Source organism: Euleptes europaea, chromosome 6 (assembly GCF_029931775.1).
Source record: "Euleptes europaea isolate rEulEur1 chromosome 6, rEulEur1.hap1, whole genome shotgun sequence".
Classification (NCBI taxonomy): Eukaryota; Metazoa; Chordata; class Lepidosauria; order Squamata; family Sphaerodactylidae; genus Euleptes; species Euleptes europaea.
Window position 1 is genome coordinate 17,169,700 of NC_079317.1, and position 27,697 is coordinate 17,197,396.

Genomic DNA, 27,697 nt, shown 5'->3' on the forward strand with positions numbered 1-27,697 from the left:
AGTGGGTGGGGGGCGCATGGGGAGAATTAGCACGCAGGAGAAGGGCTAAGGATCCTCCAATACTCCTCTGCTAATATCTCCAGATAAAAAAGTAGGAGATCATCCTTCCTACCTGCCACAGCCACGTCCTTTTACTCTTAAGAGTGTACGACACGAAAGCTAAGGCTGAATACCCTCTTTAAAACTTAATCTTAAAATTAGATTTGTATTAATGGAAAAGAGCAAGGGTCCAGTAACACCTTAAAGACTAACAGAATTTTCTGGCAGGTTATGAGCTTTCGTGAGTCACAACTCATTTCTTCAGATTTGATATTAGTTTTGTATTCCTTGACACAGCACTTAACAATGTGTTGCAGAAGTTGTGGACAATGTTAGTCACCTGGGTTTTAAAAGCCACTTAAAACACAACACAGATAATACTAAAGCTTTAGATTTCCCATGCTAGCTAAATGTTGCGGGGGGGGGGGGGGATCAAACGGTGCCTGTAAGTTCTTCTCTGATTCCTGCAATCAGCATTTCAAATTCAGCATTTACTATTTTCAGAAGAGAAAATGGATGCAATCAACGCAGGATATTTATGAAGAAGTCTGAAATACTACCAAGAAATCTAGAAAAGTATTTTAAGTTGATTTTAGTAAGTTTTGAGGGAGTTTAAAAATACAGTGGAGCTACTTCTGATAAATTTCTTGCACAAAATTACTAAGAACATTCTAAACTATATATGACTTCCAATGTGCTTTCTTACCTCCTTTCTCAGAAGTGCAGAAACACTGCATTTATGAGGACACGTAACCATAACACAAGGACAGTCGGCATCTTCATGTTTCTAGGAGAAAAAGAACCAGAAATTATGTCCCGTACCAGAAAGTCTAGAGTAATTTTCTCAGAAGGCACATCAAAAAGCAGTACTCTTTAAGTGGAGGCATACCTCTAAGTGCCCTAAATTTGAGAAGGGGAAAAATACAGGCTCGTTGTAATCCTTAAAGCAGATACATACACCCACACTGTCCTTTACAGTAACCTCTTTCAAAGCATGAAACCCCTGTTCCACAAAAGAACTTCCAAGCTTGCCAGTGGTGAAGATGTTTTCCATCCTGGCAAATGCCTTTGAAGGCAAAGGAATGTGTTGCTCTTTGTCTTTAAGAACTTCATGGTATGAAGCACACAGCCAATTTTTACAGTCATTTTCAGCTGAGGCTTTTCTGTGTCTTAAAAGCAGTAGCGGTCACTGGCTACCTTTCAACTTCCCTTTCCAGCCATTATCTTCTTAGCCCTTGCCCTTGGCTATCTAGCAGGTAAAAATAGAGAAGGTTTTTTTTTACATTGAAATCAGATTTGCTACCAATTTCTTTAAAAAAATATATTCCAAACCCAGTCAAGGAGTTTCAGTGAAGTTCAATCTGATTATATGCATGCTTACTCAGAAGGATTTAATGGCAAGTGTACATAGGATTGAAGCCCTGAATGTATGAAACTGCCTTATAACAAATCAGACCACCGAGTCATTTAGCCCAGATTTATATACTCTGACTTGTTGTGGATTTAAGGGTCTCAACTACCGATTATTTTATCCAGGCTGCCAGAGATCTTGGATCCCCCCCCCCCGCAAAAAAACCCTCCTACTTTTTTTCAAAAAAGTAAAATTGGCCGAAATACTAAAAGGTAAGGGTTTCTTTTCCTTTTCCCTTTAAATAAATTGTATACTTGGTAAACAAACTCTGCCCTGACCTGGATAGCCCAGGCTAGCCCTATCTCATCAGATCATGGAAACTAAGCAGAGTTGTCCCTGGTAAGTATTGGGGCAGGAGACCACCAAGGAAGAAGAAGAGTTGGTTTTTACATGCCGACTTTCTCTCCCTTTTAAGGAGAATCAAACTGGCTTACAATCACCTTCCCTTCCTCTCCCCACAACAGACACCTTGTGAGATAGGTTGGGCTGACAGAGTTCGGCGAGAATTGTAACTGGCCCAAGGTCACCCAGCAGGCTTCATGTGGAGTAGGGAATTGAACCCGGTTCTCCAGATTAGAGTCCACTGTTCTTAACCACTACACCATGCTGCTAGGGCTGCTACAGAGAGGCAAACAATGGTAAACCACCTCTTGCCTTCAAAACCCCATGAGGTCACCATAAGTCAGCTGTGACTTGACAGCAAAAACAAACCAACCTCTACATGACTACTCTTCATATACCTGTTTTACTTCCTTGCAACCTAAGATCAGGTAGCTAGTGTGGGTACTTGTTTTATGCTTGTTTAAAGACAAAATGTTGATGAAATGAGAATGTTAAGTATCGATGCAGAAGAGATCTGCTCTAGAAAAACCAACTTCCTATCTCTTTAATTGAAAATCAGCTCACTACAGCCACAAAGGGGATTTCCTACCCTGCAGGGCACGCAGAGTCTATGAACCCTTGAGCTACGCCAGAACAAAGGAGATTTATAAAGCTTATATTTGCATAGCTTTGATTCCCCAGTCCCACCCCACTCTGTACAGCCAGAGACAATGTGAGCTTTCATGTTTACTTTGAAAGTCACAAAAAAGCAGCCTGATTTGCCACTATACTAAAATTTGGCTAGACAGTCTTGTGACTAGAAGATCGGGCTTTCAAGCCATAAGTCGATTTCCTCTAATTAAAAGCAGAACTCACTTTCAATTTCATCTGCTTAATAGTTTTGTAAAAGTGGAAAGACCCCCAACTGAACGAAATTTCGGCCGTATTTTTGAAAAGGGATGAGATGTTTCCTTGAACTGGTGATCTGTTTAGGACTTTTGTCCCTCACCCCCGCCGGAAAGAAAGACTTGATGAAGTAACTGGTCAAGTATTTATTTTATTATATTCAAAAAGCCACCTTAATCACCAATAAATCTGATACTTAACAATTCAAGAAATAATTAACTATTACTGTGAATCAATCATTTCAGTTTTTGAGAACTGGACATTTTAACAACACCAGGCAATGTTTCCAACATTGACGATTCACTAAATGGTTCTTCTCTTTGTCCTTCACTGTGGATCACGAGGGTATTTTTTTAAACCGAAATTAAAACCAAACCAAAGCAGTAACAGCAACTATTAAAATGAAAAAGTCTGTTTCTATGGGCAGCTGTGGTAAGTAGGCTATGGACCATTTTTTCAGCCAGGAGATACCTGCAGTTATAGTAGGTAGCCAGCAGGAGGAGCAGTGCTATCCTGCTAAATTTGACCCTGACTGCTGCAGGGTCAGGGACTGCTAATAAATGACATTGCAATGGAACAAAAAAGATGATCTGCCACCCACACCCATGTTTGGCTTCCTGGAATATATGTGGCAGGGATCAAATGGTAGGTGGCCAAACGCACCCGTCAATTAACAATATTTGACCAGTGAATTGACTGGGGTGCCAATCCTAGTTACATTAAACAACTTCTATGGTATTTAATGTTTTTATTATGTATTACTTTCTAAGCAACCTCACGTATGCCCTCCAGAGAAGTGGCATTACATTTTCAGGACTGGGCTTTAAGGAAAAATGAGATTGTTTGGATGCCCAAAACAGTTTTATGAGAATGGTTTAAACTTCTTTTAAAGTTTCACTGTATTTTTTTTTTTTAAGTAGTCTGGACAATACTCACCTGTATCATAATCATTGGAACTTGGCTATTACAATATTTACATGTTGTTTCCCGGTATTTACAGGTCTTTTCTGCATGATCAGGCAAGTCTTTTCTCAGAATTTTCTCTTTACAATCAACACGAGGGCACGGAAGTTCTTCAAAAAGACAATCTTTTCTCAGATGGTTCTGAAAAAGACATTACAGATTGGTTATATCTTTTCATCCATTAAAGACGAATCTTGCTAGCCCTCATTGTTCAAAATGTTATACCCTTGAAGTCTACTGAAGTTCCTGAGCAAGAGAATTCACAACATCATAATCTCTTAATTGGGCGTAAGTGAACCCAAACATAGGAAAGAGTGGGAGAATTTGCCACAAGGATCCCTTTTTCACTCCATCCTTGCTTTGCAAGTTAACTCAGCTGCAGCTTAAACAAAAAATTATCTTCCTACATTCTTTGCTGAGGAGAATCAGAGTGCTATATTTAAATATTATAAACCCGCCTAAGAGTGTGTTTTCCTCGGGCACATACTCTGTAAAACCTAACATCCCACAGCTCCTTGTTAAGTGTTTTACTTGTTTGTGTGTTTTTCAGAATTAAGTACTCAATTGTGATGGATTTCCTGGGAGCTAGACACGACCTCGTGGGATTTTTCCACTGTCACAGTTTCCTGACTACCCACGGCACCGGGGTTCTCAGCAAGACTTTTAACAGGTTTTAGGGGATGGAATCTGGGTCTCAGTAGGAAAACTAGGCCCAGCAAGCTCTGATGGCATACTGTAACACCTCACAGTGGGTAGCCGTGTTAGTCTGTCTGCAGTAGTAGAAAAGAGCAAGAGTCCAGTAGCACCTTAAAGACTAACAAAAATATTTTCTGCCAGGGTATGAGCTTTCGTGAGCCACAGGTCACTTCTTCAGATACATTCTAGCTGTATCTGAAGAAGTGAGCTGTGGCTCATGAAAGCTCATACCCTGCCAGAAAATATTTTTGTTAGTCTTTAAGGTGCTACTGGACTCTTGCTCTTTTCTACTGTAACACATCAGTTAATTTCAGACAGGGAAACTTAACCAAAGATCCCCTATCTCCTCAGATCTTTAACTCACTGCTTCTCTTAATCTAACCACTCTCTCACTCAAAGCTGCAAACCTCTAAAGCTCCATCTACACCTCAGAAAGTCCCCAGGTTTGCTGGGGAACAACGCAAGGACTTTGTATCACACATACGATAGAAGCTCCACGGGGTGGTTTGAGGATGCAAGAATAACATGGGGGGGGGGGCTAAAACCACATCTCCCTGTGTGCTGTGGTTGCAAGAGCCAGCACATGTCTGGGAAGCAGAAAACTCCCATCACAGATGTGAAACAAAGTCCTGTGCTCTTCCTCAACAAACACGAGGACTTTGTAATGTGTATATGGAGCTGACTCCCTATTCTCAAAACCTAACTCCTGAGTTAGGGGAGGGGCCATGGCTAAGTGGTAGAGCATCTGCTTGGCATGCAGAAGGTCCCAGGTTCAATCTCCAACATCTCCAGTTAAAAGGACCAGGCAATAGGTGATGTGAAAGACCTCTGCCTGAGATCCTGGAGAGCCACTGCTGGTCTGAGTAGACAATACTGACTTTGATGGACCAAGGGACTGATTCGGTTTAAGGCAGCTTCAGGTGTTCATGTAAGTAAACCTTCCCCTGTCAGATCCTAACTTTCCCCAATACACAGCTTTTACTGACTAATTTGGAGTGCTGCTCTAATTGGCTCCTTTGTTGCTGGGGCACATTTTTGTGTTCTATCTGTCACAGCACCCAACTCTGGGGGGCGGGATTTATTGAACAAATTTGGATGAAAGCAGGTCATTCAGTAAACTAGGGAGACTATTCCACCAAGGTCTGAGTTCTTCCACATCTCAGCCCTACCACATGGCAAATACCTTTTTATTGTTGCATTGTGATTTAAAAAAAAAAAAGTTTTGTACGCTGTTTTGGTCCTGACCTGGATGGCCCAGGCTAGCCCGACCTTGTCAGACCTTGGAAGCTAAGCAGGGCCAGCCCTAGGCTAGTACTCGGATGAGAGACCACTAAGGAAGACCAGGATTGCTCACAGAGGCAGGCAAGGGCAAACCACCTCTATTCATCTTGTGCCTTGAAAATCCTACAAGATTACCATAAATCGCCTGTGATGGTCCTTTCCACTCCACCAAACCGTTCTGAGGACTGCTTTGAGGGAGAAAAGCAGGATTTTAAAAAATATTTAAATAAATAAATGTCCCACTACTTACAAGCAACTGTCCCAAGGCCAATTGTTCCCGGCAGCCTTTGTTTTCATTTCTGCAAAATATCTGAAGAGCAAGAAGCTCCCTCCTACAGCAATTATCTTTAAACACCTAGAACAAGACACATTTAGGAAAAAATTACTATGGCAGTAGTCTCAACCTTTTACACCAGTGCAACCATACACCATTCGCCCGCATGAATGGCTCACCCAACGGACTGATCCTTAGCGAGTTATACACACAAATTCACATGAAATAAAGACCAAAAACCTTTGAACAACCTTTGAAGAGCAATATTGGCTAACTCCGTTCCTTTGAGCACAGTTGCTGCGGCTGTCACTACAGGCAGACGGGCTATAAATCAACAACACAAAAGCCTCTTGATTTCTGCAAGCATAGCAAGTTGACTGCACTGCTCTGATGGCCAGTGTCACTCGAGGATAAATTTTTTATTTATATCATGCACTGTGTGCACAGATCTGACGATCTGTGTGCGTGCATGCGTGTGTTTTCAACATTCGCTGGCCTGCTTAAATTATTTCTATTGTTTTTAAGCAGTATGAAATGTACAAGGTTACTCGTTCGTGCATCATGTCCGCAGTTTTGCGAAGCAACCGGAACAAAATCTGTAATTTCTCCACTGGTGTCCTCAGAAATCAAATGTAGAAAATGCAGTTTGACAGCCCCACTTCACAAGCAAGAAATTTCTTGCTGAACACCCTCTGCTGCTTTCCTTGAAAACTCACGGCTGATACCAATTTGCCCTTGCAAAAGACCAGCCATAAAGAAGCCTTATAGATCAAACAAGGTAAAGAATAGTCCACCAAAATTTTCAGAAGCACATGCCATAGTGACTTGTATATCCATAACTCGTATGATCATCATAAAATGTTCACATCTGAGCCATACTCTCCTTCCTCACCAACAAGCACTGAGTACAACTCTGCAGATTGGTCTGCTCCTCACTACACTACCTTGCCCATCCTTAAGAACAGTCAACTGGTGACTGAATACATCCACCTGCAGGATGATTCTGAATGCCCCACAGCTCTCCTGGCACCACAGAGCCAAGACGGTCCCAGCCAAGGGAAGAAGAATGAACTGCTTACAACTGGACTGATGTCCTCCATCAACCTTCACAGGGTGCATGTGAGTCTGTAGGTCTAAGTATACCAATGACCACAACGTTATCATTGCTAGAAGGTAATAGGCAAAGGTGGTCACCTGTGCAAGTACTGGGTCATTATTGACCCATGGGGTGACATATCACAACATTTACTAGGCAGGCTATGTTTACGGGGTGGTCTGCCATTGCCTTCCCCAGTCGTCTACACTTTACCCCCAACAAGCTGGGTACTTATTTTACCAACCTCGGAAGGATGGAATGCTGAGTCAACCTTCAGCCAGCTATCTGAAACTGACTTCCATCGGGATCGAACTCAGGTCATCAGCAGAGCTTTGACCATAGTACCACAGCTTACCATTCTGCACCACGGGGCTTGCAGCAGAAGTTAATACAGCACTTTAAAAATTACAAGGTCCCTATCGAAACTAGACTAAAAAGAGCTCACCGTTATTATGGAATGGAGGTTGACAGAGAACATCTTGCCTCTGGACATCTAATAAGGTTTCACTGGAGATGAGATTTGACCTCGTGTTTGCCAGACAACCATTTGGCACTCCAGTCACTGTGCCACGTTAACTTTCAAACTTAAACATGATTGCAGTAAATCTTCACAAGAGCGTGCTTATTTTATAAAGGGGATTAGATACATTCACGGAGAACAGGTTCATCAATAGCTATGAGTCATGATAGCTAAACGGGTACTCCGCATTCAGAGCAGCCTCATGCGACCCTGGTGCTCCAGATTCTAGTCCAACATTTTTAACAACTATGCTACTCCATTCCACCCTGGATCTGATCCAGGAAGGCTCCTAATGTCTCACAACAGGCTCGGGGCAGAAATCCCATAAGATATGAGATTGTTTTTATTTCATCATAAAACTAATGAAAATCTGCTGTGAGCAACCAGGGAGCAGAGAGGTTTAATAAGTAGAGTGCCAATGTGCAGGAACAATGCGATGTAGGACCAGCTAAAGAACAGGCAACAAGAGGAAGGAAGAAAGGACCAAGGGACTGGATAACGAAGAGAAGAGCAGAAGTTCTAAGTCGCATCTTTAGGCACCAAAGTGGTATCATCACTTCCAAAGCTTCCAACTGGCTTCCAAGAGACCAAGCATGATAGAGATTTCTTTTCCCTCTCATATTCCTCAGAAAGAAATGTATGCCACCTAGCAGTTGACTGCCACAGTAGCCAGAATTTGATCACTCTTTTATAGAAGAGAGAGATACAGATCCATGGAAAATAAGGTTTATCAATGGCTACTGGCCACGATAAATGGAACCTCTGCGGTCACAGTCATTTATAACTGAACAGCAACTGACTGCGTGGGGAGACTGTTCTTTCCCAAACTAGGGTCGGATTAGAAGAGAAACGTGAGTTGGGTTGGAAACCCCAACTCAACTGACATTTAACGCACAACTGGCACTCACCTCCAAAATGGTGTGCGTGGACAAAAAGGGCTCCTGGGAACATGCGTGGCACGCATGAAAGTCTTCCATCATTCCCTTCCTTCCACCAGTGTGCTCTTGCAGACGGAAGAGGGCCATGGGGGTGGGCTGTTTGTCCTACTGCCGGTGCCTTCCCGCCATGACCCTATTCTGTCTGCAAAAGCATGTGGGGGGGGGGGGGAGGCAGGAAATGATGATACCTCTCCTGCCACCACGTGCATGGCCAGGAACCCATTTTGCCACCACCGCTATTTTGAAGGTGCCAGTTAATTAACTGTGAGAAAAAAATTGGCCACATTTAAACAACATATCTTGAAATTGTATTGTATATTTTTGTATACTAGACAAGGAATTATCATTATCTATAATGCTGTAGATTGTCTGACATTAAAAAAAATCTTCATAAGCATTTTTCAATCATTCCATATTATATACAGGTTGAGTATCCCTTACAGAATGATTGGGACCAGAAGTGGTCCATATTGCGGATCCTTCTGTATATTGGAATATTTTGGCATTTTTGCATATACATAATGACATGTCTTGGGGATGGAACCCAAATTCATTTATGTTTTATGTACGCTTTATACACATAGCCTGGATGTAATTGTAAACAATATTTTTAGTAATGTTGTGTCCACTGAACCATCAAAAAGCAAAGGTTTAACTATCTCACCAGAATACCCGTATCAGCTATTAAACAAGAGCAATAGCAAACAACAAACAAACGATGGCAGGCTTCTGGTCTCCACCTCTGATGCAGTGTGTGCTGTATTTTATTTTTTTAGGTGAAACATTGAAAGCAGGCAGCTTGGATCTGCCTGCATGCCGGCTCGAAGGTTCCAGTTTTCAGATCAGTCCGGATATGGGATGTCCAAATCAGGGATACTCTACCTGTATTTCACAAGAGTTTTTTTTCCCCCCAGCAGGCAGGCAGAGAATTTGTGTGTGTGTGTGGGGGGGGGGGAACCCCCAGAAAAACTAAAACCCTACCTCTTGCACAAGTGGAACTTCCTTCCACTTGCTCTCTGGATCCAAGCCATTCGTTACTTAAAACCAACTACTTTAAGCAACCTTTGAAATGGGTCTATTCATGCAGGAACTTTACTCATGCAAAGCCATTAAGCCCAAGAAAGCTAGAGATACGGGGATTAATGACATTTGGGATATGGAATGAAACGGGCTCGCAAAGCAAAACAGTTACTGAGAATTACTGACACAGCTTAACACGCACAGAAATAATTGGGGGAGTGGGAAAAACTGTTACCTTCTCTTTCGCTATTATTTCTTGACACGCTGCGCATTTTGGAGTTGCAGAACTAGAAGAGGGGGGAAAAAAGACATCCTTATCTTACGCTCGAACAGTTTGCTTGGATGCTATGTTTCAGAAAAACTGGGAAACACTGCTAACAAGGAAGAATAAAAACGAGTCAAAATCTGGGACCATGGAGGCCTTAAAGAATGACATATACACAAAGCAGTTGTGGGTCTTACACATAAGCGGCCTTGCTGCCCTTGTGAGAGCGAAAGATAGGAGTGCTTTAATATATAAAACCCCGGACCACACTCCACCAGTGAAACAAAATAGATTAACTTGTCAGCATTTTGTGGATGCAGAAATGCACTACCAACCCTTTGTGCATGTTGATTCCACGAGAACAGGGGCTTGGCAAAACAGTTTCTGCATACATTTTACTGTTACTGACAGAATTTATGCCATTAAGGGAAAGAAACTAAAAGATTGTTGTTTGTGCTGCGGTTCAAGACAGCGGTTTGGAAAGGGATGGGACGTTCTGCAGGTAATTATCTACTGGTGGTCCCTGGCCCTAAGAATGTGTGGCTGTCCTCGGCACCATGTGGCGGTCCTGGAACGCCCTCCCTAGCAACATCAGAGCCCTGCGGGACCTAAAGAGTTCCTCAGGGCTTTGTAAAACGGAGCTGTTCCACCAGGCCTACAACTGCAGGTGTCATCTATGCTGGCCTCCCTACCTTTCCCCCTCAATTTTTTAGTCAAGTTATGATCTATGGGGGAAATGTCTGGCTGCAAGGTTCCTCAGCGGAAACTACTTTTATCGCGCCGTCTGTTGTTTTTAGCATTTATGATGGTTTTTATTGTTTTAATGGAATGATTCATTATAATGTTTTGATGGAATGGTTCATTATGATGATGGTTTTAAATGTTGTTACCCACCCTGAGCCTGGCTTCGGCTGGGGAGGGCAAGATATGTAAATCTAAGATAATTAATAAATAAATAAATAAATAAATAAATAAATAAATAAATAAAACAAGCAGTTCTAAACACTGCAGGTATTATGGGAATATTTATCTGCAAGAGAGAGGCAATGACAGGCAAATCCCACCACGACACCATCTGTAAATTCCGTGCTAAATATTTTCACTTGCTGGTTTGAAATGCAACATGGGGGCTAATTTAGAAGAGCATCAAATCAGTGCGTGCTTCCTTTTGCCTACATGGCCAACACATAGCTCTGCGGCCATGGGACAGAACCTCGAAATAAGCACTACTGAGCCCTTTCACGGTTTTTGCCACCTCTTCCCCAGGCCACCCTTCCACTGGATGTGTGTTGCACTAGGAGTTTTGTGCTCCCTCTCTCATAATACTAAAACATGGGGTCCTCTGCTGAAGCTGGAGGGTGAGAGATTCAAAGCAGACAAAAGGAAGTATTTCTTCATACAACGAGTAGTTAAATTGTGGAACATCCTGCCCCAGGATGTGGGTGATACCCAGAGCTGAAAGGCCCAGGCCGTAACTAAAGGTTCAGACCCTTAAGGTTTTATTAGGCTCAAACGTGCATAGCTAAAGGTCTGACGGAGGCATAATTTAGATGTGTCTAGTGTTCACAGCTTTGGTGGGGAATAACTGATAACAGAAACAGGTGAAAATTTGCAACAAGTGCAGGTCGGCCTTGAAAAGTGACCGAGAGTGACTTAAAGGTGGCCAAAACACACCTCTTGTTACAAAGTGGTCCTCCTCCAAGGATGGCTGCGCAATCGCAGTGGGAGTTTAATTATGTAAGATAGTAAGTTGTATGCCTGCTTGAATAATAATGATTACCGTATATAGTCGAGTATAAGCCGACCCGAGTATAAGCCGAGGCACCAAATTTTGCCTCAGAAAAGGGAAAACTGTATTGACCCGAGTATAAGCCGAGGGTCAATACTGCAGCACTCGAACATGGCGGCCGCCATTTAAAAATGGCGGCCACCATTTTAGAGCGGGAGGACGATCTCGCCCCTGCCCCGGGTCGCCCTCCCGCCCGGGCTCCCGGGCCCTCAAGACCCACCCCGACCCCAGCGCCATCCTATGGGGGGAGGGGGAAGAGCCCCTATTCATCGGGAGAGGCAATGCGCAGCAGGCCCGCTGATCAGCTGGCGAGCGGGAGGACCGGCCCTGGCCCCTGGGCTGGCCAGGGGGATGGGGCCGCAGGGAAAGGTGGGACAGCGCGGTGTGGGGGGGGGGGAGAAACTGCCGCCGCCGCGCAGAAGGCACGCTAGGATGGGGTGAGGGGAAAGAAACCGCCGCCGCGCAGAAGGCGTGCTGGGATGGGGTGGGGAAAGGAACCGCCGCCGTGCAGAAGGCGTGCTGGGGTGGGGGGGGGAAAGGAACCGCCGCCGCGCAGAAGGTGCGCTGGGGTGGGTTGGAAAGAAACCGCCGCACGGAAGGCGCGTGGGCAGGCGGCGGCCCCCTCCCTGAGGGCAGGAGGCCCCGCAGGCCGGTCCCAGGCCGCAGGGAAGGCGCGTGGGCAGGCGGCGGTAAGTCCCCCCCTCCCTCCACCTACCGTATTGACCCACGTATAAGCCGAGTTGGGCTTTTTCAGCCCTTTTTTTGGGCTGAAAAACTCGGCTAATACGTGAGTATATACGGTAGATGTGCCAATTAGTAACAAAGCTTCCAAATATGTATAACGGAAGGAGGAAATTGAATTATATTGTTTGTGATTGGGAGTGATGGTGTGCTTCTCTCTTCAACAGCCCCTTGAGCTGAGGGGAGGCACCTTATTTGTGTGTACAGAAATAAACTTTTATTCCTTTCACCCCCTTGGTGTGTTTTTATTGGCTCAACAGCACCAGGGTCAAACCTGTTTATGGTAACATGGTGATGGTTGCTAACTTGGAAGGCATTAAGAGGGGAATGGACATGTTTATGCACGATAGGGCTATCCACAGCTACTAGTCAAAATGGATACTAGTCATGATGCATACCTATTCTCTCTAGGATCAGAGGAGCATGCTTATTATATTAGTTGCTGCAGAACACAGGCAGGATGCTGCTGCAGTTGTCTTGCTTGTGGGCTTCCTAAAGGCACCTAGTTAGCCACTGTGTGAACAGACTGCTGGACTTGATGGGCCTTGGTCTGATGCAGCAGGGCTTTTCTTATGTTCTTATGAGTGCTGCAAAGCACCTGGCTATTAAACCTTCACTGGGGAACTTACCCAGAGAGATCCAGCAACAGTGCTTCTCTGTGAAGCCCTGGCCGGAATAAGGCTGCTCACACTGGAGCACAGGCAGCCTGCTCTTCTGGGAAGAAGCCAGGCTTGTGCGCTCGCACAAAAGAGCTGAGCCTCTTTGTATGGGCCACTGTGGTTATTGTCAGCTGCCTTTATTGTACCGGCTACCTCAATCACACTCTCCAGCTACAGCAGTAAACATAATCCTTATCTTTTTTAAAACTGTGGCCCACAGTAGCACACTTCTAAAAAAACATCCCCATTGGCTATCTTCACATTTGTTATTTCTCTCCACCTTCCCCCTGCCTTGAGGTGAGCACAAAGTTGGGGACTGCATTAGGACACCCGCGATCCAAGAGAGCATCATTGTCTCCTCGTTCTTATTGAACGCGCTCAAGTGTCCTGTTTGCTCTCTCAAAAAACGGCTGCTGCATACTGAGCAGTAATCTTTGCAGAGCTCTCTTCAAAGATCCCTGCATCCGTATCCTCAGACGACCCGGCGTGTTAAAAAAGCTCCCCAGCGCAATCGTTGTATGCTAACGAGTAAGATGGGGAAACGGGAAAAGGAACCGCTTTGCACCTTCTTTTCTATCTGTGGTTCCAAACTCATCATGGCAGATTTTCCATTCATTTACCCCTTTGAAAACTCAGAATGACTTTCGACAGGAGTCCAATTTGCACAAAATTTCTGAAGTAATGGTTGAAGAAGTGGGAGAGGGGAAAAAAGAAGAAGTATTAGAACAAATGTCTGTGTGCGAAGCATAAGTGCAGGAACATTTTCTTTTAAACCTCTCTCCTGAAGCCCGCTTTGGAAAGCTGAATTAGACATTTATTTCATATAAACTAATACTAGGCAAGCGTTTGGATGTTATCAAATCAGGTAACTGAACACTTCACTGCAGCAGAAGGTGATGGTGCAGCACCTCAGACTGTATTGTTCTTCCTAGCGGGCGTTATCGAAATGGGAACATCCTTTCCAATTTTATTTTAACTCATTTCTATGTTTTTATTACTGCGCTTCTCTCTCATCATCTCTTAACTGTACAGATGACCGCTTCCCACTTTTTAATCAATATAATAGATTGCTCAGACAAAAGTTATTACACTATTTCCCCCCCTTGCAACTTAAAAAAAACCTTATCAGCAGGAATCAATAAAATTGGTTTCCAGTGTCTGTATATTTGGAGTGATGGAGTAAGGAAGGCAGGAAGACTGTTTTGAGACAGTCGCCAGCAGTTAACAATGGGCTGATAGAACATTACAGCTTCTCGTTTCAAAAGCTAAGAGCCACTAAACGCCTTCGGCCGAGCACCATCTTCCATCTCCCCTTCTCTTTTACACCTGCGTAACAACATCACTGCTGTCTAGCAAGCATGGAAATGTCAAGTGCCTGTTCTCTCGGCATTATTTCAGAATTGTCCTAATTTACCCCAAGTGTCATCAGCATCAATTTATCAAGAAAGACAGTTTAAATTAAACTGCTCCCTGGTAAACTCTTTCGGCCCAGGAGGAAAGGGTGAAAAGCCAGTCGCTCTACAGTTTAGAAATAAGATGGCTGGGAAGGGGGCATGATACAGGTTTATAAAATTACACACAGGGCACCCTTGGGCGTCTCTCGCCAAATTAAATATGTGCTTGCCACAGATGATTTAGGGAGACCATTTTTGACCCCAAATATGAATCTAGACTGGGAAGATGCTCTGAACTTTGCTTTTCTTCCTTATTCCATGAAGTTGCTTTATGTGAAAAACAGAAAGCATTCAGATTTGCAAGATCTGAAGTCTGAAGATACAGACTTCAGAATTTTTCAACCCTGTTAGTGCAAATTGAGCCTTCTGTTCAGCTAGACCGAATGCTAACCCCTCTATGGTTATGCAAGGCAGAATTTTGAACATACCATACCCAGAAAGGGCCTGTCCTTGCTCTTCTAGCTCTATTGATTCATTAGCTCATGCCCTTTTGGAATGCTGCTTTTATGAGGAACTTAGATCATGTTACACCTCTCCCCTTTTAATATATAAATCTAATGCCTCTGTGTCTGACATAATGCCTTTTTTATTACGTGACAGGGATCCCAAGGCTACATTACTAGTGGCAAGATTTATTTCCATCCTTATATCCCTCAAACATTGCATTTAAAATTACACTGCTCAAGATCAATGGATCAAGGAGCTTCTAAGGGATAAAGGAACTAAAGGAAAGGTTAGTGCAAATTTGCCCCGAGAAAAACACTGACCTTAATACGGCACCCATACAAGTCTCGCAGTATCGATGTCCACATTCCGTCTGTCTTGGATTGCACAAGATGAGATGGCACTTTTCACACTTGTATTTGTCCTCCACGGCATTCACAAACTTCTCTTTGTAACCGCCTTGCTCTGGTACATAAATTGAGGTTATGGGGCTGCGTTCAGGGTTGGTCTTCTGTTGTACTGTTTCAACTGACACTGGGGGATCAGACTTCTTGGCAGTGTCCATGTTGTGGCTGATTTATTCTATTAACAAGAGGGGGGGAAGATACACACAAGAAACAGCTGATTAACTCATCAGTGCGGAGAGAGGCCCAACCTCGCACATACACAATGCATAAAAAAAAACATTTGTACATCATGCCTGCATTTGCCTACAGTCCACCATATAAACTTTTATGAAGCCAGGCTGTTAAGATTGAAGAGCATAATGCAGGGGTCCCCAACATGGTTCCAGTGAGCAATGCAGCATCCCCAACACCTTTCTTGGAGCCTGTCAAATGTTTTTAGAAAGTGAACACATACTGAACACATGAAGCTGCCTTATACTGAATCAGACTCTTGGTCCATCAGTCAGTATTGTCTACTCAGACTGGCAGCGGCTCTCCAGGGCCTTAGGCTGAGGTCTTTCACATCACCTACCTGCCTAGTCCCTTTAAATGGGATTGAACCTGGGACCTTCTGCACGCCAAGCAGATGCTCTACCACTGAGCCACAGCTGCTCCCCTCCCTCTATCAAAATCTGGCCAGAATCTCTTTTTTATGTTACGTGTCACATGTACAATGAGATCTCACCAGCCCGACACCAACAACTGTTGTTGTTACAAGAAACAGGGCTGGTTGAAAATGTCTGGGATCACGAGCAAAAGGATCATCTAAAGCACAGAAGAAGTCAGGAGACACATTTTTCCTTTTGCATAAGTGTGTTAGACGCCTACAAAATGAAGACAGATGCTGCCAGATAAGGTTTTCTTAGCTAGTTCAGTATGTTTACTTACTTTGTATACAAAAGAAAATGTTTTTAAACAATATGTCAATTTCAGAAGACATCCCTTTAAACATAGCTTTTGTCTGAAACGCTGAAGAGCAACTTATCAGAGTTATACACAACTTCACTCCCTGACATTAGCGGTTAGGGCTGCCTCCCACAGCAGCCATTGATGCAGCTGGCTCCGCCTCCCATGGCAGCCATCTTGTGCCTGTGCACACCACCCTCCATCAGAATTCCCAATTTGTGTCCACAGGTTCCAAAAGGCTGGGGACCCCGGCATACTGCAATATTTGGAAGTGCGCATGCGCACTTCTTTTCCAGATTTCTCCCCCAAGAGTTCACACATGCAGCCAGCGTGGTGTAGTGGTTAAGAGCTGTGGTTTGGAGTGGTGGACTCTGATCTGGAGAACCAGGTTCGATCCCCCACTCCTCCACATGAGCGGCGGAGGCTAATCTGGTGAATCGGGTTGGTTTCCCCATTCCTACACATGAAGCCAGCTGGGTGCCCTTGGGCTAGTCACAGTTCTCTTAGAGCTCTCTCAGTACCACCTACCTCACACGGTGTCGGTTGTGGGGAGGGGAAGGGAAGGCGGTTTGATTCTGCCTTAAGTGGTAGAGAAAGTCGCCATATAAAAACAAACTCTTCTTCTTCGTATTCATTATTCAACAAGCGCATCAACAAAGTAACTTGTAGAACAGCCACCACAGACTAATACCTCAAGAACAGACACAACGCTTTTCAATGGAACTAGTTCATGTGCTCAGCCACAAGTGAAATTCGCTATCATGAGATGTAGCGGTAGCAATTAGTTTAATCGGTTTTGAAAGGGAACTTGGGCATGTTCAGAGACAGTATCTGTCCGAACACCAGTGATGGAGAGCGACAACCTGCGGCCTCTGTCCTTTAGGAGCGTTCGGTTGGCCGATAAATGAAAACAACGCTAGAGCAGATGGATCTGTGTCCTGGTCCAACAACGCTGGTCGTTGCCCAAAGACACATATTTCTTCAGGCCATTGATCCTCTCAATGCTCCTGAGCTACATTACTGTAAATGTCAGGGAGAGGCAATCTGTAGCCTGCTTTTTATGTACTGATACCAGACATCCATATTCTCTATTACGCTGCAATCTGATTTCACGGGGGGGGGGGGGGAATCAAAACGTAGCACCTATCAACTTACTACTGGTGCCCATGCCCTGGTTTACCTCTTATTTAATATTTGTGCAACGTTTTCCCCACTGGCCTTCTCTTCTGTCCCATTTCTATGCCTCAGTCGATTCACATCAAGCCTAAGATCAAGATGAGCCCGTTCCTGAGAGAACAAGTAACAAGATCTTCTTCTCATTTGGCAGCTGAATCAATCTGCTGTCATCTTGTGCCTTCCCGGCAGCTCTGGCTGTCTCCGAGATGCCTTTTCTCTGACTCCAGACTAGCAAGCAATCTTGGGGGCGCGCTGCATTTTGGGGACAGCAAATCACACCCAAGTCTAAAAACAGAACGGCACCCAAGACACATCTCCACTCTTAGTGTTATCGGTACAAGCTTCTTCGTTCAGTTCTGTTCTCTTTCTGAACAGTTCGCGAGCCAACCTTGGCCACTAGCTGCGACACACCACATTTCCACGATTTGGCGTCGGATAGGGACTCTTTCCCCCCCAATATTTAACTATGGTTGCTTAGTCCATGAAACCCAGAATACCCATTTGTGTGAATGACAGCCACCTGAGCGTGAAGGCAAGAGTGGGGAATTTTTTTTCTCTACAGCCCATCTATGACACTCATGTACTTCCTAATTGTATTCATTCCCACGTCTCCCTTGTTCACACATAAAGCAGGGGATGAGGGGGTATTTAAAAAAAAACATGGAATGGAGCAGGAAAATGAGGAGAGACAGCATGGTGTAGTGGTTAGGAGCGGTGGTTTGGAGTGGTGGACTCTGATCTGGAGAACCGGGTTTGATTCCCCACTCCTCCACATGAAGCCAGCCGGGTGACCTTGGGCTAGTCACACTCAGCCCCACCTATCTCTCAGGGTGTCTGTTGTGGGGAGGGGAAGGGAAGGTGATTGTAAGCCAGACTGATTCTTCCTTAAGTGGTAGAGAAAGTCGACATATAAAAACCAACTCTCCTCCTCCACCAGCCTCATTTTATGGTATTCCACACTTCTAACTCTCCTCAGATTGGTACTCCCCCAGCCCAGCCTCCAAAGTACCCCGTTTATCTAAAAATTCTAGGTTTCTTTTTGTACATGTCATCAAGCAAAAGAGGAAGCAAACTTAACTTTGCATACAAATTACAGTTGCATACAGTAATACAAGGCCTTTTATGTATAACCTTATTTGGGGAGATCATCTTACATTAAAGGTAATGTTCTTTTCAGACAAATATGGTACTTCAAAGAATAGAATGTACCAAGATAAATCAGGGAAGGGGTGAGGCTTTATCTAACCCCACCGCCTTTCATATAGAATACACACAGAGAGCTTTATCTCCGAATGAAATGACCAAGCAAGTATACCCACGGCTGCTTCACCACAGACAAAATTTGTGACATCTGTGTCCTACCCACTCCAGTCAGAAAAGTCTGAAGGCCTTCTTTGAACTTCTACCAAAGGAAATGCCACTGAAATTTGGAGAGAGGCTTCAAACTTTGCTAAATGGAGTGGGTAGGACACAGCCTGTAGTTGTGGGCTATCCTTGGTGTTCTAAATAAAGGCCACAAAGAACTTGGCCTTCTCAAATATGGCAAAGACAAGCATTAACAATAGCACTGGTTCTAAATACTTGATAAATTAATTGTTTTATCTTGGTTTCAGGTGGGTAGTCATGTTAGTCTGCAGTAGTAGAACAAAATCCGAGTCTACTACCACCTTAAAGACCAACAACATTTTCCATGGTATACGCTTTTGTGAGTCAAAGTTCACTGCATCAGATGCTCTTTTTCTTGTATCTGATGAAGAGAGCTTTGACTCATGAGCTCTTATACCCTGGAAAATTTAACTAGCATTTTCGTATTTAAAATAACCCTTTCTGCTACATCTGTGTGAAATTAATGCTTTAAATGGTTGATCGTTATTTGACAGTACTAGCCATTTTTTTGGTCAACTGTTACTTAGCCAAGCCTAGGTGTATTTATCTTTGCCACATCCTCCACAGAAAATAGGCAAGCTATACTCATACCAGCAATACACATCTCACATGGAATGGACTCAGGGCCATAAAAGCGGCTGGAACCCCTAGACTACACTATTCTATTACACATTCCAGAGTGCGCTTAGCATTTTGATGGGTGTTAATCCAACAAATACTTGTAAGTTGCTGCACAGTAACAGAACAAGTTTGAGGGCTTCCCTTGAATAATGTCCAAAAGCTATTGTTGGTGCAGACTGCAATGGCCAGGATGTTGACTGGATTGTAGAGACCATATCACTCCAGTCTTGTTCCATTCTACAATGACTTTGAGGCTCAATGCAAGGTGCTGGTATTGACCTTTAAAGCCCTATATTGCTTGGGGCCAGCATACCTTAAGGACCGCTTTCTACCATATGAACCTACCCATCCACTCCAGTCATCTTTGGAGTGCCTGCTTCGGGAGCCCTGCCATCTGAGGCTAGAGGGGTGGCAGCCCAAAAAAGGGCCTTAAATATTTTATATACATTTATATTTTAATAGTATTTTAATGTCTTGATTTTTTAATGTTGAAATGTTTTAATGTTTTGATGTTTGCCATCTTGGGGTTTAAAGGCAGCATAGAAATATTTAAATAAAATATTGAGTAGATACACAACTGACAACACACATACACTGTGTATGTCTGCTTTTGAAAAGTGTTCAGAAATTGCAGGTAGTAAAAATTCTGCTGTCAGACTACTGGCAAGACCTGTTTGTGTGAATTACATCACAGCGTGCAAATGTTGTGACACTGGTACTAGTTTTCAGCTAGTTACAGAGCCCAATTCAGTGTTGTTTTTGCCTCCTTTTGAAGAAAGGACTGCTTTTTGTATTTCAGTTAATATATCTAAGGGGAAGAGGCCATGGTGAAGAGTGGTAAGCTGCAGTACTGCAGTCCAAGCTCTGCTCATGACCTTAGTTCGATCCCGACGGAAGTCGGTTTCAGGTAGCCGGCTCAAGGTTGACTCAGCCTTCCATCCTTCCGAGGTCGGTAAAATGAGGACCCAGCTTGGTGGGGGTAAAGTGTAGACGACTGGGGGAAGCACTGGCAAACCATCCCAAAAACAAAGTCTGCCTAGTAAATGTCGGGATGTGACATCATCCCATGGGTCAGGAATGACCCGGTGCTTGCACAGGGGACTGACTACCTTTACCTTTTTATATATATATAAACTGAACAAAAAGCAATCTCTTCTTCAAAAGGAATCAGCCTCCCTCTTCTGCGTGCTACATATACTTCTACTAGCGCACCCTACAGTTCACTCTGTCTATCCAGCTGCATAATATTCTTCGCATGGTCAGTTCTCTGTTGTCACTGCCTGCTTAGTACTCTTTTGCTGTCAAGTCACAGCTGATTAATGTTGAGCACGTAGGGTTTCAAGACAAGAGATGTTCAGAGGTGGTTTGCCAGTGCCTTCCTATGCATAGTGACCCTGGACTTCCTTGGAGGTCTCCCATTCAAATACTAATCAGGACCAACCTTGCTTAGCTTCTAAGATCTGACGAGATCAGGCGAGCCTGGGGCTATCCAAGTCAAGGCTTAGTCCTCATACTTCAAGCATTTTCTGCGATACTACAAGAATTCAGCAAACTCCATTCACACACCAGCCTCCCATGTTTACTACCAAGTGATTCACTTCAGTTAACCTTACCATTAATTATTTTACTCAATACACATGCATCAAAGTGCTTAATTAGGAGCATTAAAACAAATGGAACTAGATAGATGATGGATGTCAAAACCAAATATGTACACCTTGCTTATTCTCTCGGGCGCAATCCAAACATATCTGGCATTTGAAAAACAGACATTTCTGGCGGAAAACGTGGGTGCGTAAAAACCAAAGCACTGGATATCCAGAAGACATCTAAGATTCATGCACATTTAAGCTGACATAAACCCCTTCATATCCAGTATATCTGAAGGACCGCCTAACGCTAGATAGATCGCCAGTGTCCCTTTCAGGTGGTGAATTTGGCCTCAACAAGATCTATGGCCTTCTTGGTGGCAGCACCCGCCCTGTGGAACAGTCTAGCCCGAGAATGTGGAAAAGGTGCCTTCTTTGCGGCAAGCTTTCGAAAGCTGTGCCAGTCTATTTTGTTCCAATAACCTCACACATGATGTTATATTACCAGTGACCTCTGTTGCAGATAAAATTGCTCTGTTTAGAGCTGCTGTTGATAGTGGGCATATGATTCATTTATTTAATTTTTTTCTGACATTTAATGATTGTTGGATTTAAAACATGATTTTTTTGAGAGCAGATTATTCAGGTTTGTATGCCTGAGCAGATTTTATCACAGTGATTGTTTATCATTTGGTGTTACTATTGTATAATTATGGTTGGAAACCATTTCGTATACAGCAGTACCAGGGTATACTTTTTTTTTAAAAGTCACTTTTTAGCACAGAAGTCCCAAGGCTATAACACCAGTCTTAAAATAGCCCAATTCCACAACCTAATAGGTATATACACCTGATTTATATCAATTTATGATTAACCCGGTAAGCCCAAGGAGAGGGGCAGAAATATGACTAAAAAGAAGTACATAACTTACATTGCAAATGTAGAAAAGAGCAAGAGTCCAGTAGCACCTTAAAGACTAACAAAAATATTTTCTGGCAGGGTATGAGCTTTCGTGAGCCACAGCTCACGAAAGCTCATACCCCGCCAGAAAATATTTTTGTTAGTCTTTAAGGTGCTACTGGACTCTTGCTCTTTTCTACTACTGCAGACAGACTAACACGGCTACCCACTGTGAATTACATTGCAAAAGTTTTCAGTCAGTCTTTTCACTATTACCCTTTGTAGGAATGAGTGATGTTGCTTAATCAAAGCCACATCATAATTTGTCCTCGGGTCTGCTCTATCCCATATGGCAAGGTATCAGCAGACATAATTTTCCTACCACTGACACAGAAAAAGTGAGCAGAGAAGCATTTTTTTTCAACAAGAGGAAAGATCCTACCAAAGCGAGAGTTTCCATGAAAACTGGAAAAAGAATATATAGAAACATATATTCATCACAGCTGAGTTTCATCTGGTATTTCCCAGTGCTGTTGCCAACTCTTAACTCCTTTCTAAATCTGCCATATTGGGGAGATGGGAAAGAATGCAGACTCCCAAGAAAACATGTAGAAGAGACATATCTGCATTTGCTTTTGTACAAAATGGAACAGGCTGACAAAGGGCAGTAGTAAAGCTTTCATGACTATAAAGTTGCAGTTAATCAACACTTAGGTTTATTGGCCAGTGATGGGTACTTAGGATGCATATATATAACATTCAAACTTAGTCAACACAATGGAAAATTGCAACAGCTGAGGTGGTAGTGTCCTTTACGCTCTGAGGCCTCCACCAAGTCTCTCACACTCGGTCTTTCCTGCAGTTTGGCTGTCTCTCGGTCCTGTTTTTGCTGCTCTTAGGGCTCTTCTGTGCTGAGGCAGATCTCCAGAGACCGTAGCTTTCCTTTAGGCTCCTCACCAGGCTATGATGTCCTCACACTGCATGATACTAATCCACCTCAGAAGTCTTCCATCTCCCTTCTCCTCAAAAAGCTTATTTTTCCCTCTGAAATGTCTCCTCTCAGATGCCTCATACATCTCCCTCACAGGGATAAAATACTTCTCCCTCCAACTGCAACCCCATAGTTGCAACTGCAACCTCAACTGCAACCCCATAGGAGTGCCAACCCCATAGGGTAGAAGAAGAAGAGCTGTTTTTTATACCCCGATTTTCTCTACCGGAAGGAGTCTCAAAGTGGCTTACAATTGCCTTCCCTTCTCCTCCCCATAACAGACACCTTGTGAGGAAGGTGGGGCTGAGAGTGTTCAGAGAGAATTGTGACTAGCCTAGGGTTGCCAACCTCCAGGTACTAGCTGGAGATCCCCTGCTATTACAACCGATCTCCAGCCAACAGAGACCAGTTCACCTGGAGAAAATGGCCGCTTTGGCAATTGGACTCTATGGCATTGAAGTCCCTCCCCTCCCCAAACCCCGCCCTCCTCAGGCTCCACCCCAAAAACAACCCACCCGTGGCAAAGAGGGACCTAGCAACCCTAGACTAGCCCAAGGTCACCCAGTTGACTTCACGTGTTGCAATGGGGAAACCAACGAGGTTCTCCAGATTAGTGTTGGCCGCTCATGTGGAGGAGTGGGGAATCAAACCCAGTTCTCCAGATTAGAGTCCCCAGCTCCTAACCACCGCTCTTAACCACTACACCACGCTGGCTCTCTGCCATTCCCTCACAGTCCCCTGCCCCCAGCGGGCACTTCCTCACCACCACTCAGCTGGCCAGTGGGGGGAGGAGAAATTGGCAGGAAATGGGAGGTAGGAAGTCGGCAGCATCCTAACACTGGTTAAACTACAGAGCCTTTGCACTAATGCCAGTCTCCTAACAACATGCTGGTGTCATTTCCCGTCACACAGGGAATGATGTTAGTTTGTCGCCAGTGATGATATTATGTCTCTGGCGAGGCCCCCTGCCACTTGTAAGTCCACCCACTAATTGCCAGGCCATCAGTACATGTCTACATGAGTCGCAAAGAGAGCACCACTGCTCTAGTCCTTCCCAAAATAAGGCAGACCTCAGTGAGATGTGGGATAGTGACTTCCCTCGCACCCCCCAACCTGGTTAAATTAAATCTACTGAATTAATTGGGGGTCCTGACTGCCTTTACCCTGGACAAGCCGCTGACCACTGTGCCCATGAATTGGGCGTTGACGGATTCTAGAGATGATTTTAGAATTAAGGCTTTTAAGTGTTAAATTATCTACTACGTATCTTATAATGTGTAATATGTTTTTATGATGCTACCCGCTCTGAGCCCGGCTTTGGCCAGGATAGAGCAGGATATAAATCCATAAATAAATAAATCCATAAATAAATCCATAAATAAATAAATGTCAGGCAGAGGAGATAGATCACGATGGGTTAGTCTATCTGTAAGAGCAAGAGTCCAGCAGCGCCTTAAAGACTGACAAAATATCTCGCTTTCGTGAATCACAGCTCACTTCTTCAGAGACAGAGGCAGGAACTGTGGAAGATTTTGCTGGCTTGCTGCAGCTGAGGTCCATCTAGGCTGACTATCCCCCTTTTCTTTCTGCAGGTAGGTCACCTGGGTAGGGCCAGAGGTACAACTGGCTCTTAGGTCCCACACTGCAAGATCTGGGCTTTGAAGATTGGTTTGCTAGACCCAGCCCACCCTGACCTGGATGGCCCAGGCTAGCCTTAGGTCCCACACTGCAAGATCTGGGCTTTGAAGATTGGTTTGCTAGACCCAGCCCACCCTGACCTGGATGGCCCAGGCTAGCCTTAGGTCCCACACTGCAAGATCTGGGCTTTGAAGATTGGTTTGCTAGACCCAGCCCACCCTGACCTGGATGGCCCAGGTTAGCCTGATCTCGTCAGATCTCAGAAGCTAAGCAGGGTCGACCCTGGTTAGTATTTGGATGGGAGACCACCAAGGAATACCAGGGTTGCTGTGCAGAGGAAGGCACTGGCAAACCACCTCTGTTAGTCTCTTCCCATGAAAACCCCAAAAGGGGTCACCATAAGTCGGCTGCGACTTGACGGCACTTTACACACACGCACAGACCCAGCCCAGAATCTTTCATTTGCGTTGGCTTTTTGTAAGTTGCTCTGGGCCCCTCCAGGGAGAAAAGCAGCCTAAAATGCTCAAACAAATCAAACTTGAAATACTTGTGTTCAAGCACTCCCTGCCTTATTATTATGGATATTTTAATTAAGATTCATATGACTTTAACTAAGATTCATATGGATATTTTAATTAAATTCAACTAGCACTATTTTTTGTTGTTGGCAACCTCAGAAAATAAGTCATCTTATGATCTATTTATTATATTTTTATCCCACCCTTCCTCCAACGTACCATATATATTCTCCCCTCCCACATTTGCCTCATAACCGAGTGAGGTAAATTATGCCCCCACTCCTAGTCCATCACTAACCACTGCACATTCAGATGGAAACTGGTACTGCTAAACATACAATCACGCAACTTTTTCCATACAGGACGGGAAAGCCGGAATGGTGAGTGGAGAGATCTTTTAATGGAAAAAAGGGGAAGGGGGAAAGTCCTCCCACCCCCAACTACGATTCTGTTTCCAGTTGCAGTCTTCCAATGGTATTTTTCATTTTTAAAAAATGAGGAAGAGAGACAGAACTCAACGGCATGACTACTTTGGACCAAGAAGAGGTGGGTAGGTCAGCGGTTGATTTAGGGACTCATCACAGGAGGCTGTTGAAAAGTCACCTGAGAAGATGAGATCACCAAGAGAAATAAACGTAGGCTTAACACTTCTGAATGCAGCATAAATTGGGAAAGAGAAGGTTACTACAGGAGGCGACGAAGAAATGGTTTGCAATTTAAGGAGAGTTAGAAGAGTGCAAAATGTCGGAGGCTGACATAAGACAAGTATTCATGACTGAATAGACAAAAAAGCATTCAAGGGAAGAAACTGAACCAAACTGTAAAGACCAAAAAAAAAATCCTTTCCGAACTAGCTGTATTTTGACATACAGAACTGAGCAGCTTCATTCACCAGGGAAAGTGACAAAATACTTAAGATTCACAGAGGCAAAGAACTGAGTTCAGAATGAACAGTACAGATGTACTGTAGGAGGCTGGATTGTGAGCTGGCAAATCATGATCAACTCAACACGCAGCTGCTCAGGGTTTAATTTTATGAAGCGACATATACTGGTTATTGATTTTCAGAAAGCTGGCAGAAAATACACCCTAAGTGATCTCTTTGCAGGAAACAATACTAACATTCTAATGGGTTTGTCTGGGGAAACAGGTGGGGGGGGAGAAAGAGCTTTAGGTCATTTATGCATGGGACTTTTACCTGAGGTTCGTTGCTGGATCGACCCACACTTTCCTGTTGGGAATCTATGCACCAGCAATCTCCAAATTCAAATCAAGTCTTACCCCCTTTAAATGCTGCTTTGTAATTGGCTTACTCTACATTGTTTACTGTGAGAAAAAATCCCCCCCCAAAAAACCAATTGCTGCATTAAAAAGCATTTTAAGAACAAAAAACAAAAAAGGGATAAATCTGAAAGGAAGGGGGAGGGGAAATCCAAGCCTTGGTTTTAAAAAGCCTTTTTTTGCTCAGTAAGAGCCCCCAGGAAGCATTTGAATCCCCTCCTCCTTACACTCTGCATTGTGATTGGCTGTGAGAGAAAGCAAGCTTCTGTGTCCACTACTTTGCCTTCTGCACAGAGATTTCAGCCGGGCTGAGCTCAGGGGAGAGGGAAGAGTCGGGGTAACAGAGGAATGGGAAGACCCAGACATTGTGAGGGCTGGCAGCAAGGTCATTTCTAATTGGCGGAAAACTCAAGCAGAACTCCAAGGAACAACCAAGTCAGACAGGGGGCAAACGTGAGTCCAAGTACCCATGCATAAATGACCATAGATGCTGCTCAGAAGGAAAGGAATTGTGTCTTGGTCCCACACTAGATTTCTGATTGCAACATGAAATCAAAACAGAGGCATCAGAGAACAGACTTCAAGTATGAATAAGCAATTTATTATGTATTGAAATATTATACTCCCCATACAGAAGCCAAGAGACTGCCAAACGACTATCTCTGTTTGTGTGCCCACAGGGCATCTTCACATGCTGGGACTACACAACTCCATACTACGCAGGTGAAGTTAGGCTGATGTACCACACTTATGAGCACAACAAGGATTGTCTTCCTGCATTAAGTGAAGGCCCATCTAGTCTTGCACTTAGTTTCCAACAGGAATCTGGGAAATTATCAGATACTTGGCCAAAAGGTATTTCTTAATTTAACTTCATTTTAAATTGCAAATCCCAAGACAGAAACAAAATAGAAAATATAACAAGAACGGTGGCAAGTCTACCCATAAGCACCTATGAAAGTTTTCCTCATATCTAAAAATATGTCCACACACAATCATCGTCAATATACCAGACATTCAAATATTGATAAGTTTGTAAGGTCCTCAATCCTTTGGATTGTGGAATGTGGGCATTTGTCTCTCCTGTGTTGTAATGGGCACGAGGGTCAACAGTAAGGGCGCGGAGGGTCACTTGGCCAAAAGGTGACAGCAAGCATCAACAGGCAATGGCATTCGCTCTGTACACATGTGTGCCAACATGTCAGCCCTTGGCCCACAGAACCAGAAATCACCACAAAGTCATATAGAGTCCAAACAGATGGCTTTTACTGATCAAATAGGCATACAGTGCAAACGAATAAAATGACAGCTATGAGAGGCTCACTAGCTGGGAGATATTATAAGGCAGGAAAGGCGGGAGATTACACGCATGAATACAGTTTCCCAGGAGCTGAGTTCCCAGGCCTAGGTATGCGACCTTGGGGGGCA

At 44.0% G+C, this 27,697-nt stretch overlaps 1 protein-coding gene across 1 annotated transcript in view; it reads right to left on the reverse strand.

Moving 5' to 3' along the window:
• TRAF3 (TNF receptor associated factor 3) overlaps positions 1–27,697 on the reverse strand; it is a 58,480-nt gene that overhangs the window by 21,877 nt on the left and 8,906 nt on the right. Inside the window, exons 2-6 of the mRNA XM_056851125.1 lie at positions 15,141–15,399; positions 9,701–9,752; positions 5,868–5,972; positions 3,614–3,781; positions 746–826 (exon numbers count right to left, since the gene is read on the reverse strand). Of these exons, the coding sequence (XP_056707103.1) occupies positions 746–826; positions 3,614–3,781; positions 5,868–5,972; positions 9,701–9,752; positions 15,141–15,382 (648 nt within the window). The 5' untranslated portion in view covers positions 15,383–15,399. The remainder of the gene's footprint in view (positions 1–745; positions 827–3,613; positions 3,782–5,867; positions 5,973–9,700; positions 9,753–15,140; positions 15,400–27,697) is intronic.